The sequence below is a fragment of the Globicephala melas genome, chromosome 17, assembly GCF_963455315.2.
Source record: "Globicephala melas chromosome 17, mGloMel1.2, whole genome shotgun sequence".
Taxonomy (NCBI): domain Eukaryota; kingdom Metazoa; phylum Chordata; class Mammalia; order Artiodactyla; family Delphinidae; genus Globicephala; species Globicephala melas.
In genome coordinates, this window is record NC_083330.1 from 71,590,323 (window position 1) to 71,608,128 (window position 17,806).

General features: G+C 46.0%; 1 protein-coding gene across 1 annotated transcript in view; it reads left to right on the forward strand.

Annotated features, from left to right (window-relative positions):
- TG (thyroglobulin) overlaps positions 1-17,806 on the forward strand; it is a 241,822-nt gene that overhangs the window by 56,752 nt on the left and 167,264 nt on the right. Inside the window, exons 23-26 of the mRNA XM_030875854.2 lie at positions 6,668-6,784; positions 7,316-7,431; positions 11,152-11,260; positions 16,370-16,561. Coding sequence (XP_030731714.2) covers positions 6,668-6,784; positions 7,316-7,431; positions 11,152-11,260; positions 16,370-16,561 — 534 coding nt within the window. The remainder of the gene's footprint in view (positions 1-6,667; positions 6,785-7,315; positions 7,432-11,151; positions 11,261-16,369; positions 16,562-17,806) is intronic.

A 17,806-nucleotide genomic window follows, 5' to 3' on the forward strand; every position in this document is an offset into this window, starting at 1 on the left:
AAAAATGCTATTGGTAGTTTGATAGGGATTGCATTGAATCTGTAGATTGCTTTGGGTAGTATGGTCATTTTCACAATGTTGATTCTTCCAATCTAAGAACATGGTATATATCTCCATCTGTTTCTATCATCTTTAATTTCTTTCATCAGTGTCTTATAGTTTTCTACAAACAGGTCTTTTGTCTCCTTAGGTAGGTTTATTCCTAGGTATTTTATTCCTTTTGTTGTAATGGTAAATGGGAGTGTTTCCTTAATTTCTCTTTCAGATTTTTCATCATTAGTGTGTAGGAATGCAAGAGATTTCTGTGCATTAATTTTGTATCTTGCTACTTTACTAAATTCATTGATTAGCTCTAGTAGTTTTCTGGTAGCATCTTTAGGATTCTCTATGTATAGTACCATGTCATCTGCAAACAGTGACAGTTTTAGTTCTTCTTTTCTGATTTGTATTCCTTTTATTTCTTTTTCTTCTCTGATTGCTGTGGCTAAAACTTCCAAAACTATGTTGAATAATAACAGTGAGAGTGGGCAACCTTGTCTTATTCCTGATCTTAGCGGAAATGGTTTCAGTTTTTCACCATTGAGAATGATGTTGGCTGTGGATTTGTCATATATGGCCTTTATTATGTTGAGGTAAGCTCCCTCTATGCCTACTTTCTGGATGGGTTTTATCCTAAATGGGTGTTGAATTTTGTCAAAAGCTTTCTCTGCATCAATTGAGATGATCATATGGTTTTTCTCCTTCAATTTGTTAATATGGTTTATCACATTGATTGATTTGCATATATTGAAGAATCCTTGCATTCCTGGGATAAATCCCACTTGATCATGGTGTATGATCCTTTTAATGTGCTGTTGGATTCTGTTTGCTAGTATTTTCTTGAGGATTTTTGCATCTATGTCCATCAGTGATATTGGCCTGTAGTTTTCTTTTTTTGTGACATCTTTGTCTGGTTTTGGTATCAGGGTGATGGTGGCCTCATAGAATGAGTTTGGGAGTGTTCTTCCCTCTGCTATATTTTGGAAGAGTTTGAGAAGGATAGGTGTTAGCTCTTCTGTACATGTTTGATAGAATTCGCCTGTGAAGCCATCTGGTCCTGGGCTTTTGTTTGTTGGAACATTTTTAATCACAGTTTCATTTTAAGTGCTTGTGATTGGTTGGTTCATATTTTCTATTTCTTCCTGGTTCAGTCTTAGAAGGTTGTGCTTTTTTAATAATTTGTCCATTTTATTGGCATATAGTTGCTTGTAGTAATCTCTCATGATTCTTTGTATTTCTGCAGTGTCAGTTGTTACTTCTCTTTTTTCATTTCTAATTCTGTTGATTTGAGTTCTTGTCTCTTTTTTTCTTCATGAGTCTGGCTAATGGTTTATCAATTTTGTTTATCTTCTGAAAGAACCAGCTTTTAGTTTTATTGATCTTTACAATCGTTTCCTTCATTTCTTTTTCATTTATTTCTGATCTCATCTTTATGATTTCTTTCCTTCTGCTAACTTGGGGTTTTTTTTTGTTCTTCTTTCTGTAATTGCTTTAGGTTTAAAGTTAGGTTGTTTGAGATTTTTCTTGTTTCTTGAGGTAGGATTGTATTGCTGTAAACTTCCCTCTTAGAACTGCTTTTGCTGCATCCCATAGGTTTTGGGTTGTTGTGTTTTCATTGTCATTTGTTTCTAGGTAGTTTTTGAAATCCTCTTTGATTTCTTTAGTGATCTCTTGGTTATTTAGTAGTGTATTGTTTAGCCTCCATGTGTTTGTATTTTTTACAGTTTTCTTCCTGTAATTGATGTCTAGTCTCATAGAGTTGTGGTTGGAAAAGATACTTGATATGATTTCAATTTTCTTAAATTTACCAAGGCTTGATTTATGACCCAAGATATGATCTATCCTGGTGAATGTTCCCTGAGCACTTGAGAAGAAAGTGTATTCTGTTGTTTTTGGATGGAATGTCCTATAAATATCCATTACGTCCATCTTATTTAATGTGTCATTTAAAGCTTGTGTTTCCTTATTTATTTTCATTTTGGATGATCTGTCCATTGGTGAAAGTGGGGTGTTAAAGTCCTTTACTATTATTTTGTTACTGTCCATTTCCCCTTTTATGGCTGTTAGCATTTGCCTTATGTATTGAGGTGCTCCTATGTTGGGTGCATAAATATTTACAGTTGTTATATCTTCTTCTTGGATTGATCCCTTGATCATTATGTAGTGTCCTTCTTTGTCTCTTGTAACAGTCTTTACTTTAAAGTCTATTTTATCTGATATGAGTATTGCTACTCCAGCTTTCTTTTGATTTCCGTTTCCATGGAATATCTTTTTCCATCCTCTCACTTTTAGGCCATATGCGTCCCTAGGTCTGAAGTGGGTCTCTTGTAGACAGCATATATATGGGTCTTGTTTTTGTATCCATTCAGACAGTCTATGACTTTTGGTTGGAGCATTTTATCCATTTACATATAAGGTAATTATCGATATGTATATTCCTATTACCATTTGCTTAATTGTTTTGGGTTTGTTTTTGTACATCTTTTCCTTCTCTTGTGTTTCCTGCCTAGAGAAGTTCCTTTCGCATTTGTTGTAAAGCTAGCATGGTGGTGCTGAATTTTCTTAGCTTTTGCTTGTCTGTAAATGTTTTAATTTGTCTATCAAATCTGAATGAGATCCTTACTGGGTAGAGTAGTCTTGGTTGTATGTTTTTCCCTTTCATCAGTTTAAATATGTCCTGCCACTCCCTTCTGACTTGCAGAGTTTCTGCTGAAAGATCAGCTGTTAACCTTATGGGGATTCCCTTGTATGTTATTTGTTGTTTTTCCCTTGCTGCTTTTAATATCTTTTCTTTGTATTTATTTTTTGGTAGGTTGATTAATATGTGTCTTGGCATGTTTCTCCTTGGATTTATCCTGTATGGGACTTTGTATGCTTCCTTGACTTGATTGACTATTTCCTTTCCCATATTAAGGAAGTTTTCAACTATAATCTCTTCAAATATTTCTCAGTCCCTTTCTTTTTCTCTTCTTCTTCTGGGACCCCTATAATTTGAATGTTTGTGTGTTTAATGTTGTCCCAGGGGTCTCTGAGACTGTCCTCAATTCTTTTCATTCTTTTTTCTTTATTCTGCTCTGCAGTAGTTATTTCCACCATTTTATCTTCCAGGTCACTTATCCGTTCTTCTGCCTCAGTTATCCTGCTATTGATTCCTTCTAGAGAATTTTCAATTTCATTTATTGTTTTTTTCATCATTGTTTGCTCTATAGTTCTAGGTCTTTGTTAAACATTTCTTGTATTTTCTCCATTCTATTTCCAAGATTTTGCATCATGTTTACTATCATTACTCTGAATTGTTTTTCAGGTAGACTGCCTATTTCCTCTTCATTTGTTTGGTCTGGTGGGTTTTTACCTTGCTCCCTCATCTGCTGTGTATTTCTCTGTCTTCTCATTTTGCTAAACTTACTGTGTTTGGGGTCTTCTTTTCGCAGGCTGCAGGTTCATAGTTCCCGTTGTTTTTGGTGTCTGTCCCCCAGTGGGTGAGGTTGGTTCAGTGGGTTGTGTAGGCTTCCTGGTGGAGGGGACTGGTGCCTGTGTTCTGGTGGATGAGGCTGGATCTTGTCTTTCTGGTGGGCAGGACTGCCCCCGGTGGTGTGTTTTGGGGTGTCTTTGAACTTATTATGATTTTAGGCAACCTCTCTGCTAATGGGTGGGGTTGTGTTCCTGTCTTGCTAGCTGTTTGGCATGGGGTGTCCAGCAGTGGAGCTTGCTGGTCGTTGAGTGGAGCTGGGTCTTAGCTTTGAGATGGAGATCTCTGGGAGAGCTCTCGCTGACTGATATTACGTGGGACCAGGAGGTTTCTGGTGGAGCAATGTCCTGAACTTGGCTCTCCCACCTCAGAGGCTCAGGACTGACACCCAGCCAGAACACCAAGACCCTGTCAGCCACACAGCTCAGAAAAAAAGGGAGAAAAAAAGACAGAAAAATAAAATAAAGTTATTGAAATAAAAAAATATATATATAATAAAAAATTTAAAAAGTAATAAAAAAAGAGAGCAAGGAAACCAAGAAACAAATCCAGAATGATAACAAGCACTAAGAACTATACTGAGATAAACATAAAAATCAGAAACTAATCAGTTGCATACAGCAAAGCCCAAGTCTACAGTTGCTCTCAAAGTCCACCACCTCAATTTTGGGCTGATTCGTTGCCTATTCAGGTATTCCACAGATGCAGGGTACATGGAGTTGACTGTTGAGATTTAATCCGCTGCTTCTGAGGCTGCTGGGAGAGATTTCCCTTTCTCTTCTTTGTTAGCACAGCTCCCAGGGGCTCAGCTTTGGATTTGGCCCCGCCTCTGCGTGTAGGTCGCTGGAGGGCGTCTGTTCTTCGCTCAGACAGGACGGGGTTAAAGGAGCCACTGATTCGGGGTCTCTGGCTCACTCAGGCCGGGAGGAGGGAGGGGCACGGAGTGTGGGGCGAGCCTGCAGCAGCAGAGGCCAGCGTGACATTGCAGCAGCCTGAGTTGCGCCGTGCATTCTCCTGGGGAAGTTGTCCCTGAGTCATGGGACCCTGGCAGTGGTGGGCTGCACAGGCTTCTGGGAGGGGAGGTGTGGAGAGTGACCTGCTCTCACACACAGGCTTTTTGGTGGCTGCAGCAGCAGCCTTAGCATCTCATGCCTGTCTCCGGTGTCTGTGCTGATAGCCGCAGCTCACACCCATCTCTGGAGCTCGTTTAGGCTGTGCTCTGAATCCCCTCTCCTCGCACACCAAGAAACAATGGTGTCTTGCCTCTTAGGCAGGTCCAGAGTTTTTCCCGGACTCCCTCTTGGCTAGCTGTGGTGCACTAGCCTGTTCAGGCTGTGTTAACGCAGCCAACCCCAGTCCTCTTCCTGGGATCCGACCTCCGAAGCCCGAGCCTCAGCTCCCAGCCCCCGCCTGCCCTGGAGTGTGAGCAGACAAGCCTCTCAGGCTGGTGAGTGCCGGTCGGCACCGATCCTCTGTGCAGGAATCTCTCTGCTTTGCCCTCCGCACCCCTGTGGCTGCGCTCTCCTCCATGGCTCTGAAGCTTCCCCCCTGCTCACCCCCGTCTCCACCAGTGAAGGGGCTTCCTAGTGCATGGAAACCTTTCCTCCTTCACAGCTCCCTCCCAGAGGGGCAGGTCCCATCCCTATTCTTTTTTCTCTGTTTTTGCTTTTTTCTTTTGCCCTACCCCAGGTACGTGGGGAGTTTCTTGCCTTTTGGGAGGTCTGAGGTCTTCTGCCAGCATTCAGTAGGTGTTGTGTAGGAGTTGTTCCACATGTAGATTTATTTTTGATGTATTTGTGGGGAGGAAGGTGATCTCCACGTCTTACTCCTCTGCCATCTTGAAGGTCCTCTCAAAATTAGAATTTTTTATATCAAGATTTTTGAAGGCTTAATACATGCCATTTCTATTATATTAATGTTGCCGTCTCCCATTCCCACTCCAAAGGTAATAAACTTTTTTCTGCACTTATTATGAAAACTGAGAATATATTGCTTTGGATGGCTTTGAATTTATTGACATGATGAAAACCAACTCAGACATGGTCTCTTTTATAAAGCAGTGGATGTGTGTGAGAATGAGGACTTACGTACATGTTTATAATCATGTCTGCAAAAAACTAGTACTCATGCACTTCAGGGTTTGTTTTTGATAGTTACCTGCAAAATATTGACACTCTTGGGCATTTTGGCTTGTCAGATAAGTCTCATTCCTTGAGAGTTACATGCAGTGCTTTTTGCTTGGTGAAAAGTGAGTTCTAAGTCTCACAGCCTTGAGAAATTTTATTTCTTTCTCCTCTCTTATCTAGTTCCATGAGCATGTGACTGTGTCATTCCTACAGATAGGAGCTCAGGTGTGTTGATGGTACCTGGGAAAACAGATGCTAACATATTTAAACAAATACTATCATAAACATATCTGAGCCTCATGACACATTTTCAGACTTACGTGAACCCATGTGCACATGTTTTATTTGTCTTTTAAAAATAACTTACTTCTTTCCAGAAAGTGGACAAGTTGTTTTAAAATAAATATGAGATATCATTATAAATAAAAATTTTATTTATAGAATTATACATAAAATAATTATGAGATATCATTAGCATTCAAAGATAAGGACAATGAGCTTCCCTGGTGGTGCGGTGGTTGAGAGTCCGCCTGCCGATGCAGGGGACACGGGTTCGTGCCCCAGTCCGGGAAGATCCCACATGCCACGGAGCGGCTGGGCGCGTGAGCCATGGCTGCTGAGCCTGTGCGTCTGGAGCCTGTGCTCCGCAATGGGAGAGGCCACAGCAGTGATAGGCCCGCGTACTGCAAAAAAAAAAAAAAAAAAAGATAAGGACAAGGAAATATAAATTTAGATAGAAAATCAATATCAATGTGAAAAAGGGAGTTGTGAGGACTAATACAATATTAAATTATTCTTCTTACTTCCTGACAATGAGGTGGAAAAAGGAGACATGGCAAGTTACAGCTGTCAGTATTAGCCATGAGGCAGCATTCTGGAACTACGCTTAAAAGGGAATTTCTCTTTTTGGAACACCTGTGTGACCAAGGGCTGTGAGTGGGAAGTGATTTCTTGACCTAAAACTCTTTTTGGCTTCTCTGCAGTGGCCCCAGACCCCTCAGAGTCAAATCTCATAGATTTGCTTTCCTTTCAGTGATGAGGAAATTTGAGAAGCTCCCAGAATCTAAGGTGATCTTCGATGCAGATGTCGCTGTGCTGGTCAAGTCCGAAGTTCCCGGTTCTGAGTCCTCACTGACGCAGTGCTTGGCAGGTGAGGGGCCGGGCACCTGGGTGGTGCCGTACGAATATGCTGTGCTGATCTTGCAAGACACATCAAGTACAACCCTTGAAATGATCATCAAATATACGGTATAAAAAATACTTTGTAAATCACTTGATTCTCAAAATGTGCATCCAACTCATAATTTCAGTTAGAAGTTTATAGTGCATCCACCACCTGCCAAGAACGAGGCTCTGCCAGATGTTAGGGAGCAGAATTGAAGGACATTCGTTCCTTGTAGAGCATTTCGTCCAGATCAGGAGATGTATCTGTTTATTTCAGCGGTCAGGCCAGGGATGGGTAATAACAGCTACCACTTATTGAGTATTCATCTTTACGAGCATTGTCTCATAATCCTCCAGTCCTCCATGAATAGTCATTGTAACCCATGTTACTGTGTGTGTGTGTGTGTGTGTGTGTGTGTGTGTGTGTGTTTCGGGGGGCAGGGAGTAGGGGTATGTGTCCGTCTGTCCTCAGCATCTCCTGAGGGACTGGTGGGTGACTGTCCCATGGTGCTTGCAGACTGTGCACTAGATGAAACTTGCAGCTTCCTCACGGTGTCCACGGTGGGATCAGAAGTCTCCTGCGATTTCTATGCTTGGGCAAGTGACAACTTCGTCTGCACAACTTCTGGTCGGGTGAGTCGTGGCAGCTGCATGGTGGGTCTGTCTCTTGTCCTACATCAGACATGCCCTGATTGAATTGACACCACTTTGATCAGGTGATGGAATGAGATTGTCAGTAGCTGATCCCACGTTACCTCCATTTCTTCAAAACGATGGGACTTTGGGAAATTGAAACTGCAGAGGACCAGTGATGGCTCAGGATGAAGTTAACTTAGGGACTGTTTATCTGAGCAGCACCATTTCCAGACAGATCCATCAGAAGAGGATTTCAGTGATGAGCCCCCTCCTTCTGTCCCCCACCTGCTTATCTCATTGGGTAGCTTGGGCCACTGGACACACCAGGACATTGTCCAGAGACCAAAATACCATCTGTCTCTCTGAGCCCCAGACCCCAGCATTCCTTCCTATTGTAGAAGTAAAACATGACTATGGCTTAAAACGGAAAAGAAAGTTAAATATTAGTTAGAACCACATGAAATTGCTGTTTCAGTAAGTGAAAGCTGGTCGGGTATCAGCAATTTCATTGTTACCATGAATTAGGACAGAAAGGTATGCAGTGAAAAGCAATTCTCCTAACTTCCTAACTCTTAGCCACATGCAAATCTCCATTTTCACTCCTCCATTCCTTATGGATCCTTCCAGAACATTTCTATGTGTTTATAAGTGTTTATTATATAAAAACATTTTGTTTACATGCTAATATTTTACAATACATATTCTTTTCTACCTTGATTTTCTTACATAATATTTATCTTTCTGTATCTAAAAAATGACCCTTGTTCTTTTTAATGGCAACATACCAATCCATTCTTTGCATGGACCTCATTTATCTCACATTTAAGGGCATATAGATTTGTTAGCAGTTTTTTTTAAAATACATTTATTTATTTTATTTATTTATTTTTGGCTGCGTTGGGTCTTCGTTGCTGCATGTGGGCTTTCTCTAGTTGTGGCGAGTGGGGGCCACTCTTAGTTGCAGTGTGCGGGCTTCTCATTGCAGTGACTTCTCTTGTTGTGGAGCACGGGCTCTAGGCGCACGGGTTTCAGTAGTTGTAGCACACGGGCTCAGTAGTTGTGGCTCATGGGGTCTAGAGCGCAGGTTCAGTAGTTGTGGCGCATGGGCTTAGTTGCTCCTCGGCATGTGGGATCTTCCCAGACCAGGGCTCGAACCCGTGTCCCCTGCATTGGCAGGTGGATTCTTAACCACTGTATCACCAGGGAAGTCCCCTGTTAGCAGTTTTGCATCAGCACCAGGTACCAGTGCTTGTGTGCAAGTGCATATTCATAAGTGACAGCCCAGAAACCGCATGGAAGGTGGACCCCTGAATTTTAGGACTCAAGATGGGGCCTGGAGCTGTAGGATCTTGAGAAAAGTAGGGAGCTGTCTTGGATTGAATCTCAACCCTGTCATTTTGGGGCTGTTTACCATGTGCAGGTTCCTTAACCTCTGTCTCGTCATCGGTAAGATGGAGTCTGGTGAGGATCTGAGAGACTAACTCCATACACACAGTAGATTGCTGAGGACACGTTCACTTCTTTGAGTTTAAAGCATTTTGAGGAGGATGACGGTGTCTTTGTTTGTTTTTGCGATCATGATTCAGACCTGCCTTAAGATATATCAGGGGGAAAAGGGGGTGGGGTGGGGGAGGGAGGATGGGCTAGTAGACTGGTGACACTCAGCAAGAACTCACCACCTTAACCCATTAAGGTCAATACTGAGCCGTGCTCTCAGTGTCACCTCTCCTGCCCTGGGACAGTGCAGACAGGCTGGGCTTATTTGTTATCAGGGTCCAGGTGGTGCTCCCGCATCTTGGCTGGTCCATGGTGAGTGATTCTGCTAATAATGGGACACCTCTGTCCAGACTTCTGTCAGGTCCTTTGTGGTCTGAGGGTCACAGCTGTCAGTGACAGTGGTTCCCTAGGCAACTGTCACATCCTTGGGAATCCCTGATCTAAAGAACGTCTGCTACTTGTGTTTCCCTAAGGGATCAGAACCAGCTTATAGAATTAAAAATAACAGAAAGAGCTGACATTTGTTGAGCGCTTACTAAGCACCTGGCATTTCTGTGAGTAAATATCTTAGATTATTGATCATCTGATCCTCTGCTGACAGGTGCTTGCTCAGTAAGTGTGGATTTTAGTCTACAAGATATACAATGTTTCATTTTATTAAAAAAGGCAAAAGAAGAACTAACTCTAACTTCAACCCCTCAGCCCACGAGAGATACTGTCTTACAGGGAGAGTAGTTAGAAGGCGACTCTGGAGCCAGGTTGCCTGGGTTCAAGTCCCAGTCCCACTACTTGCTTGTTGCTCTTTTGCACCTTGGTTCCTCAGAGCCCCCATAAATATGGGGTAATAACGGCACCCGCGTCACAGGACTGTTGTGAAGTCATACATGGGAAAACTCACAGGACAGTTTCTGCTGCAGAGGAAATGCTCAATGACCTTTGTCCTAGTCGTCACCATGGTTGTTAGTGTCTTATCCACACATCAGGTCGACGGGGATTCCATCTCAACCATTAGTAAGGCTCCTCTCCGAGGCCGGGGCCCTGCAGTGCCTTTGACCGTGAGGGATCGGTCCACTCAGCCCAGAGCCGAGGCCACGGTCCCAGGAGCCGACTTCAGGCCCCTTGGCACCGCTGGGTCTGGGCCAGGCTCGGGGTGGGGAAGGGACTCTTGCTGAGGCAGGGGCCCCGTGCTTTGGGTTCCTTCCGCCCCCTCCCTCAGTGCCCGCCACCACCCAGCAGAGCCTGACTGCAGACGGGGCCAGGGCTCCTGTAATCTGGGACCCAAGACTCAGGTCCTTGTCAGTCTGCAGGAATCCCGCCTCCTCAAAGGCCCTTCTTCCCTCCTCAGACCATCATCCGTTCAGTGAGTTTGGGTTTTTTTCAAAAAGCAAGGAGAACTGTTGCCTTCAAATAGCCTTTGTTTTAGCCTCTGCCCTCCCCAAATTCCCAAAATTGAACTGGGAAACTCAAAGTTGGGCAACTTTGCAGGGGGTGGGGGCAGGGAGGGGGCAAAATACTAGAAACAAGACAGAAATTGATACAGATTTAGCCTACCACGCCCACCCAGCAAGAGCTCTGGACCTAGGGGTCAGAGGCACTGGAAAACAGCAAGATCTTTAGAAGCCTGACCTCCCCATTTCCAGGCTAAAGAACCTTCCCCTGATCCTCCCTGTGTACAAGCTGTGTGCCAAACAAGGTCTTCCCTGGGCTGGACCCTCTCTCTCTCTCTCTCTCTCTCCCTCTCTCTCTCTCTCCTCCCATCACACCCCTCTCATAACTGACAGTCCCTGAGAACAACTAGACCTAGTTAATGAAAACACCCACGGGATCCCAGGTCTCGATCTCTGCCGTTTCTTCTGCTTACAATCCCCCTTCTCTTGTTTCCACCTGACAAACTCTTATTTACACGTCAGAACCCCACCCAGATTCACTTTTTCTGGGAAAATTTTCTAGCTCCCCTTTCTCAATAGAGTTAACCACTCCTTCTTCAGGGGTAATTATCTCCTCTTTTATTACACATGTCTTTGCAGCTAACACTCTGGGCTGGAATTTACGGCTTACATGTCTGTGTGCTTCAATAGCTGGGGAGAAACTAAGGAGCAGGAATCTTCTATTTATCTTTGTAAGCCCCGTGCCTAGCTTTGGTTAGAGTTTTAATAAATGTTTGTTGAATTTAATTGTTAAGTGTCACCGGACAGTAATTCAGCCTCTTTCCACGTTTAGGAGGAAGATGCACTGGGGACCTCGGAGGCCACCAGCTTTGGAAGTCTGATGTGCCAGGTGAAAGCGAGGAGCAGGGGTGGAGACTCTCCAGCTGTGTACCTGAAAAAGGGTAGGTTGATGAGCTGGGTAGCTCGGGGCCCCAGTGTCTTAGCCTGTTCAGTGTCTGGGGCTGCTTTCCCGCAGGACACGTTTAGAGAGGAGCCACGCTGCCCCCAGCGCAAGGGACAGGGAGGCCCATCCTGCAGGTGAGCGATTCAGTTGCAGAGCAGACATGAAGGCTGCGGGCAGAGGCCAGCTGAGTCCACACCGTGTGCCCTGTGCAAGCTCATGTGGCTGCCTGTGATAGGGGGGTGTCCCCAGCAGGGCCATAGGCCCTGGGCTCCCTGCAGCTGCCCATCCTGGCCCTCCATCTCACGGAGCTTCACTCCCCTCTCCCTTTCCTGTCCACCCTCCCCGGAAGCTGTCAGACCTTCTCATAAGCAGCCAGACCTCCAAGCTCTTGTCTCTCCCTGCCCTGCACTCAGGACCTCCCCGGCTGCAGTGTGTATGCACGTTACCTGGGGGCTGGTAACACTGCAGATGCCGAGTCAGTAAGTCAGGGTAAGGTCAAGATTTTGCCTATCAAATAACCTCTCAGGGACGCCAAAGCAGCTGGTCCCTGGACTGCACTTTGAGTAGCGAAGCCGTCTCGTGTTTTATAGTTTACAGCTCACTTCCCCAGACACCTTTCATTCCACCCTCACAGAGATTCTTGAAGGAAGGTGAAAATGGGATCATAATCCCTGTTTTACAGATGAGAAAACTGAGGCTCAGAGAGATTAAGAGTGTTGCACAAGGTCACATTGCTAGTAAATTGGGGATCTGGGTTTGAATCTAAGTGCGTCTGATTCCCCTACACGGCCTCACAGAGGGGGTCAGGGAGATACTTTCGGTCGCTGTAAAGAAGCAGTGGGTCTTTCCCAAGAATCCTACAGCCTGCACGACTCTGCCCTGTCCATCAGGGCCAAGAGAGGGGACAGCAGTGCAGGGTCCTGAGCCCTGGCTCACGACTACACTCTGCCCGTGAGCTATGATGCCCTTTCTAGTCACCGCTCTCCCGGCCTCGCTTCCTGCGGTTAAGGGTGAGGGGGCTGGAGCCCACCTGGGGGGTTGACCCCAGCTCTGCCACCACGAGCTGTGTGTGACGGTGGACAAGTTCCTTGACATTGTAGGCTGCTGTGATTCCGTTAGTCAAATAGGAGTCGCAGGTGAACTGAGGTTGTTGGGGGGTGGGAATGAGGATGCTTTCAGAATGATGCAATGCTTTTAAAACAGTGTGTGGTGTGTGGTAAAGAGCCAGAGGAGGCCTTCTACGATCCTTGTCACTCTTGCTAACAGTTTCCCAATGACCCGAGGCAATGGCTGTGGACTGGAAGATAGGCCAGGGGACCTGAGCGAGGACTGGGGCGGGGGGCGGCATTGGAATGAAGGTGGCAGGCATGTCACTTCCTTAGGTCTGAAGCTCCGGGCAGGCAGCCTGCTCCCAGCAGCTTCAGAATTGCGCTGCGAGCAGCTGGCGATGGAGAGGATGCCTTGGACCAGGCCCAGGGCCTCGGCCGACCTCGGTAGCAGGCTCAGCCCACGGCAGGGACAAGCGTCTGTGTACTTTTGTCTCTGGTCCTTCTTTCGCCTAATACCTCCATCCTGTCTGAAATGAGAGCTCCCCTGGGAGAATGGAGTCCAGCAGAGCTGGGTTTTCTCTGATCTCTGGCCAGGTTTTAGAATTTCTGCCCCAGTGTTTATTCCAATTATTTTTACTACCCATTTTGAAAAATGACAGAGCACAGAGATTATTTTCTGAAAAGGAAAACCAAAATAAAACAAGTAACCCCTCTCAAAAATGTTCTTTAAAACCCTACTTTGGCCTTTTATCATATTTTTTAAAAAAGGCAATTGTATTTCTTTTTAAGTGTTTGTTATTTTTTTCTCCTCCTTGTCTCCTGAAAGTTTATACTTTGGGGGAAAATTGCAAGGGAAATCGTGAAGCTTCTTTGCTGCCAAGCTAAATCAAGGGCAGAAATGTTTTTTGCCTTTTTTTGTTTTGTTCTGCCTTTTCTTGGTTTTGTTTTGTTTTGCCTTTTATATTTTCAAGCAGAAAATGCACAGACCCAGCCATTCTGGGTTCTGTTGTAATGAAAAGAGAAGGGATGTAAACTGGATCTGGCTTTAGATTCCCCCGCTCCCAACGTACTAGTTCTATCTTTGATCAGGAACAACTTCTTTATTTTACTTTCTGTAAAGTGGGAATAAAGTGGCACAGCTGAGCAGAAAAGGACACAGTTTCTGAAAGTCTCCTGCACAGTCCATGGCACCCAGTAGGCAGTCAGCATGTCCCTCCACAGGCCTGCGCTTAAGTGACCTGGAAGATGGGACAGCTGGGTCCATCCTCCAGGGCCGTCCTCTGTCCATACCCACTTAAGGTCCGTGGCCTTGACTGTGGAGGAGGAGCCATGTGATTTTTCAGTATCAAAGGAAGTCAGGGCCTGAAGGTTCCTTGGAGATTATCTAGCCCTCATGTCACAGGTGAAGCCTAGAAACAGGAAGCATCTTGTCCCACTGCATCCGGGTGGACCAAGGACTGTAGGCCCGACCTCCCCCAACTAGGGAGCATCTCCCAGACCTGCTCCGTTGTCTAGGACTCCACCACCATGTGGGTGAGCCCAGCACTGCACGCCCCATACATGTTTACTGAGTGCCTGTGGAAGGATACACACTTCGCAGGTGCTGTGGATGCCGCTGTGATCGAAACAGACAGCATCCCTGATTGATAGAGGAATTGGTCCAGCAATAAAAGCACTTCAAGAGGGTGATAAGTGCTTTGATGAAAATGAAACAGGACTTTAGGGTAAAGATGGACGTGGGCTACCTAGAAGAGCCAAATTCATGGAGAAGAAAGTGGAACAGTAGTTACTCAGGGCTGGGGGAGGGGGGAGTGGGGAGTTAGTATTTGATGGGGACAGAGTTTGAGTTGGGAGGATGAAAAGTTCTGGAGGTGGATGGGGTGATGGTGCACAATATCATGAATGTTCTTAACGCCACTGAACTATACACTTAAAAACGGTTAAAGTGGTAAATTGTTTGTTATGTATATTTTATGACAATTTAGAAAGGAAAAGAAAAATGAACACGAGCTGCTTTGGGTGCTCAGGGAAGGAACTTCAGAGAAGGGAATGTCGGAACTAAGGATGAGAAGGAGCCCACCATGCCCAGATCTCAGAGCAGGCGGTCCTCTGTGCAGGCTGTGGGAGGATGCCCAGTGAGCTGAGACGCGGCCCTACCATCCAGGGCAGCACTGTGCAGTAGAACTTTCCGCAGGGATGGAAATGCTCAATAAATCTCTGCTGTCCAAAATGACAGCCAGTAGCCACAGGTAGCCGCTAAGCACTTGGAATGTGGCTACTGCAGCATGAACTCTGACGAACTGAAATTGGTCTTCGAGTAGTCACACGTGGCTTGTGACTCCTGCTGTGAGAGCGGGGACTGTGTCCGGGGAATCACAGCTGGTGGGGCAGCAGTAGCTGTCTCCAGTGGCTTAACTGTAGCGTGAGGGATGACAGAGCCTTAGTGGAGGCACAGACAGAATGTAAGAGAGATCAAGGGAGGGAGATGAATTCTAACCGTATAAAGCTGGGAGATGGGCCCTTTAAGTCAAGCTGGGCTTTGGCGAAGGGTGGGCGGGGGCTTGGCCTGGCACAGTTAGAGGACAGTCAGGCAGAGGGGGGCTGCGTGAGCGAGGGCTTGGAGGAAGAAGATGCTGGCTTTTTGGAGACCTGTAATGTATCTGCTGAGCGTCAGCTAAGGGCCAAGCTCATGGTTCAGCCTTTTAATGTCCAGCCTATCGTTTCATCCGCTCAGCATCTGTGAGGATTATGTACCATCCTCGCCGGTTACAGAAGGGAAAGCTGAGGCTCGGAGGACCTAAGAACTCACTTGCCAGGGGTGCTGCGGGGATTCGCGCTCGGGTCCGCCTGGTTCTGAAGCTTGCACTCTTGCTCCCACGCTGTAAGGTCTCCACCACCTTTAAGTGCATGTGTTGGTTAAGACCTGGTGACCTGTCAGGCCACTGGGAGGTCAGGGCGGCCAAGCGCACAGGCTGTGGTGTTCTTTCTGCCGCCAGCAGCCGTGTGAACCTAGGCCAGACTGTTCACTCGTTAAGGTTCTTTCCTCAAGTGCAAAATGGGTATAATAATAGCACAGACATGTTGGCTATAGTGAAATATATATATCTGAAAAAGCCTCATATTTGCAAAAAGATGCTCTAAAAATAACTGGGCTTTTATGGGAAAACGAGACTTAGGGACAGGCAAAACTCAAACCATGCCACTTCTAGCCAGAGGACTGACAATAACAATCCGATTTAAAATGCTAGCAAAACTTTAAAAAGAGACATATTGAATCCATCACAAAGAAATGCTACAGTAAGTGTGAAGGGCAGTGTAGCTTGATGGGGGAGGGGAAGGCCTGAAGAGGTTGAGGCACACAGATGCACGAAGGGAAGGGAAAACGGCCGTCCTCACTCTGAAGACAGAGCCGCTGGCCGGTCTGAGGCAGAGGAAATCCGTGGGCTGACGGGCATCATGCAGTCCTGTGTTTCCGCAGCTTTGCTGCCTTCAGCTGCACGTGTATGTGCTGCACTCACCTGTAGTTGGATGACACAAGGCAGCGACAAGCTGGGAACACTGCAGATCAACCAGTGCAACCTCAGCATTGCAGCGGCCGAGCTGCCTGGGCACCACGTGTTCAAACCACTTTGCCTTACAGAAACACACGTGACAGCAGAGCGGTCCGAACCGAACTCAAGGGCAGTGAACATTAAGTGAGGCCGTCTAGGTAAAGCACGTGGCCTGGTGTCTGTGTGTATAGTTAGAGCTCAGTAAATATTTGCTGGTAATAATAAAAACCATAATAAATGCCAGTCCTCCACACCTCCCCTTCAGACCCTCAAAGGTGTGGTAGGTGTTTGTCTAGGTCTGCTGCTTTGGGGCCATGGCTTTGGTGGGCTCCATTGCTCTGCACACACGGGAGGCCCAGGATTTTCATGGCACAGAGAGCATCTCGGTGGACCGCACCCTGTACCTGGTGTGGTCAGAGGGCCCACTGTCATGTGACCAGCACGCTCTGCTCAACTCTGCATTGTTTTGAGATCTTAAAAAAAATTTTTTTTCTACCTTTTCCCCAGGCCAAGAATTCACCATGACAGGTCAGAAAAGCTTTGAACAGACTGGTTTCCAAAATGTGCTCTCCGGGATGTACAGCCCCGTCACCTTCTCAGCATCAGGAGCCAGTCTGACCGAAGTGCATCTCTTCTGTCTTCTTGCCTGTGACCGTGATTCCTGTTGCGATGGCTTCGTCCTCACGCAGGTCCAAGGAGGTAATATGACAGTGAGGGCTGGGGCTTCCCTCTTCCACGAGCTGTGGTCTACAAAGTTTGGGGAAGGCGCGGGATTGCAGAAGACAGGATCCACAACACGGAGGATGCCTGGGGAAGCGGCCACACTCACTTAGAAAGTGATATTCACAAAATTAGGGACTATCACGACCCTTCCAACAGGTCACATACTATGTTGGCCACTTTGCGTTTGAATACCACGTTTTTCCTTAGTTCTGCTTTCAGAGGAGATATTTCGAGCTCCATTTTCACAAACCAAGAAACTGAGGCTCAGAGAATTCAACTAGCTGCTCCTAATCACCCTGCTCCTGACACAGTCACGAGTGATGGGGCTGTGATTTGAGCCCAGGTGTATCTTCAGCAGCATCTCACTGCCGCCTTTGAAGCCTGGACTCACCACACTTGGTTTAAAAATGTTAGTTCATTCCCATCACCCATGATCGTTCATTCAGTGATTGATTATTTTTTGAGTGCCTACTGTATACCAGGTCATGTGACCCATAGGGCTGGAATTTTCAGTTGTCTCTCAACAGTGGGAATAGACTTCTGTTTACAGAAATAAATCCATGTCCTTGGCTACGTAGCCTCGTGGTTGTTGAGAAGGGGCTTAGGTCAGACGGACCTGGGTTCTAGTCATCACTCTGTAACTATCTCACTTTTCTCGAACAAATTGCTTAAACTAAGTTGTAGGTCCCTTATCCATGAAAGAGAGATAATGATAATTCCTATTTGACTATTCATTATAAAGATACTGGGTGCAAAATGCTGGACTTGAGCTTGGCTCCTGGTATGCTATTAATTTAGTGACAGAGGGACTTCCCTGTGACCAACTGCATGATTGGCAGCTTCAGCTAATGGAGAATTCTGAAGATTAAAAAATATATGAAGTAATCTTATATATCTTTTTATGACCCTCACTTCCAGTCAGCTATAAACCTTAAGTGATCACCATACCTGTGAAATCCAATGTTCCAGGTATTGGGAATCTATAAAAGGAGCTTAGAATGTGGTCAGGGAGGCGAAGGTACCATGAAGGACCATAACCTTCACTCCCTCATCTGTGCTGCCATCCAGGCATGTATGGAGCTCCGCTGTGCACCAGGCTCGATACACAAGGCGACACAAGTGTCTGAGGCCGTAGGAGGCTTGAGTGTAGAGGAGGGAGATGTCAAGGGGGCTTGGTGGTCAGGGAGAGCCTTCTGGAAGAGGAGAGACTTGATCCAGGCT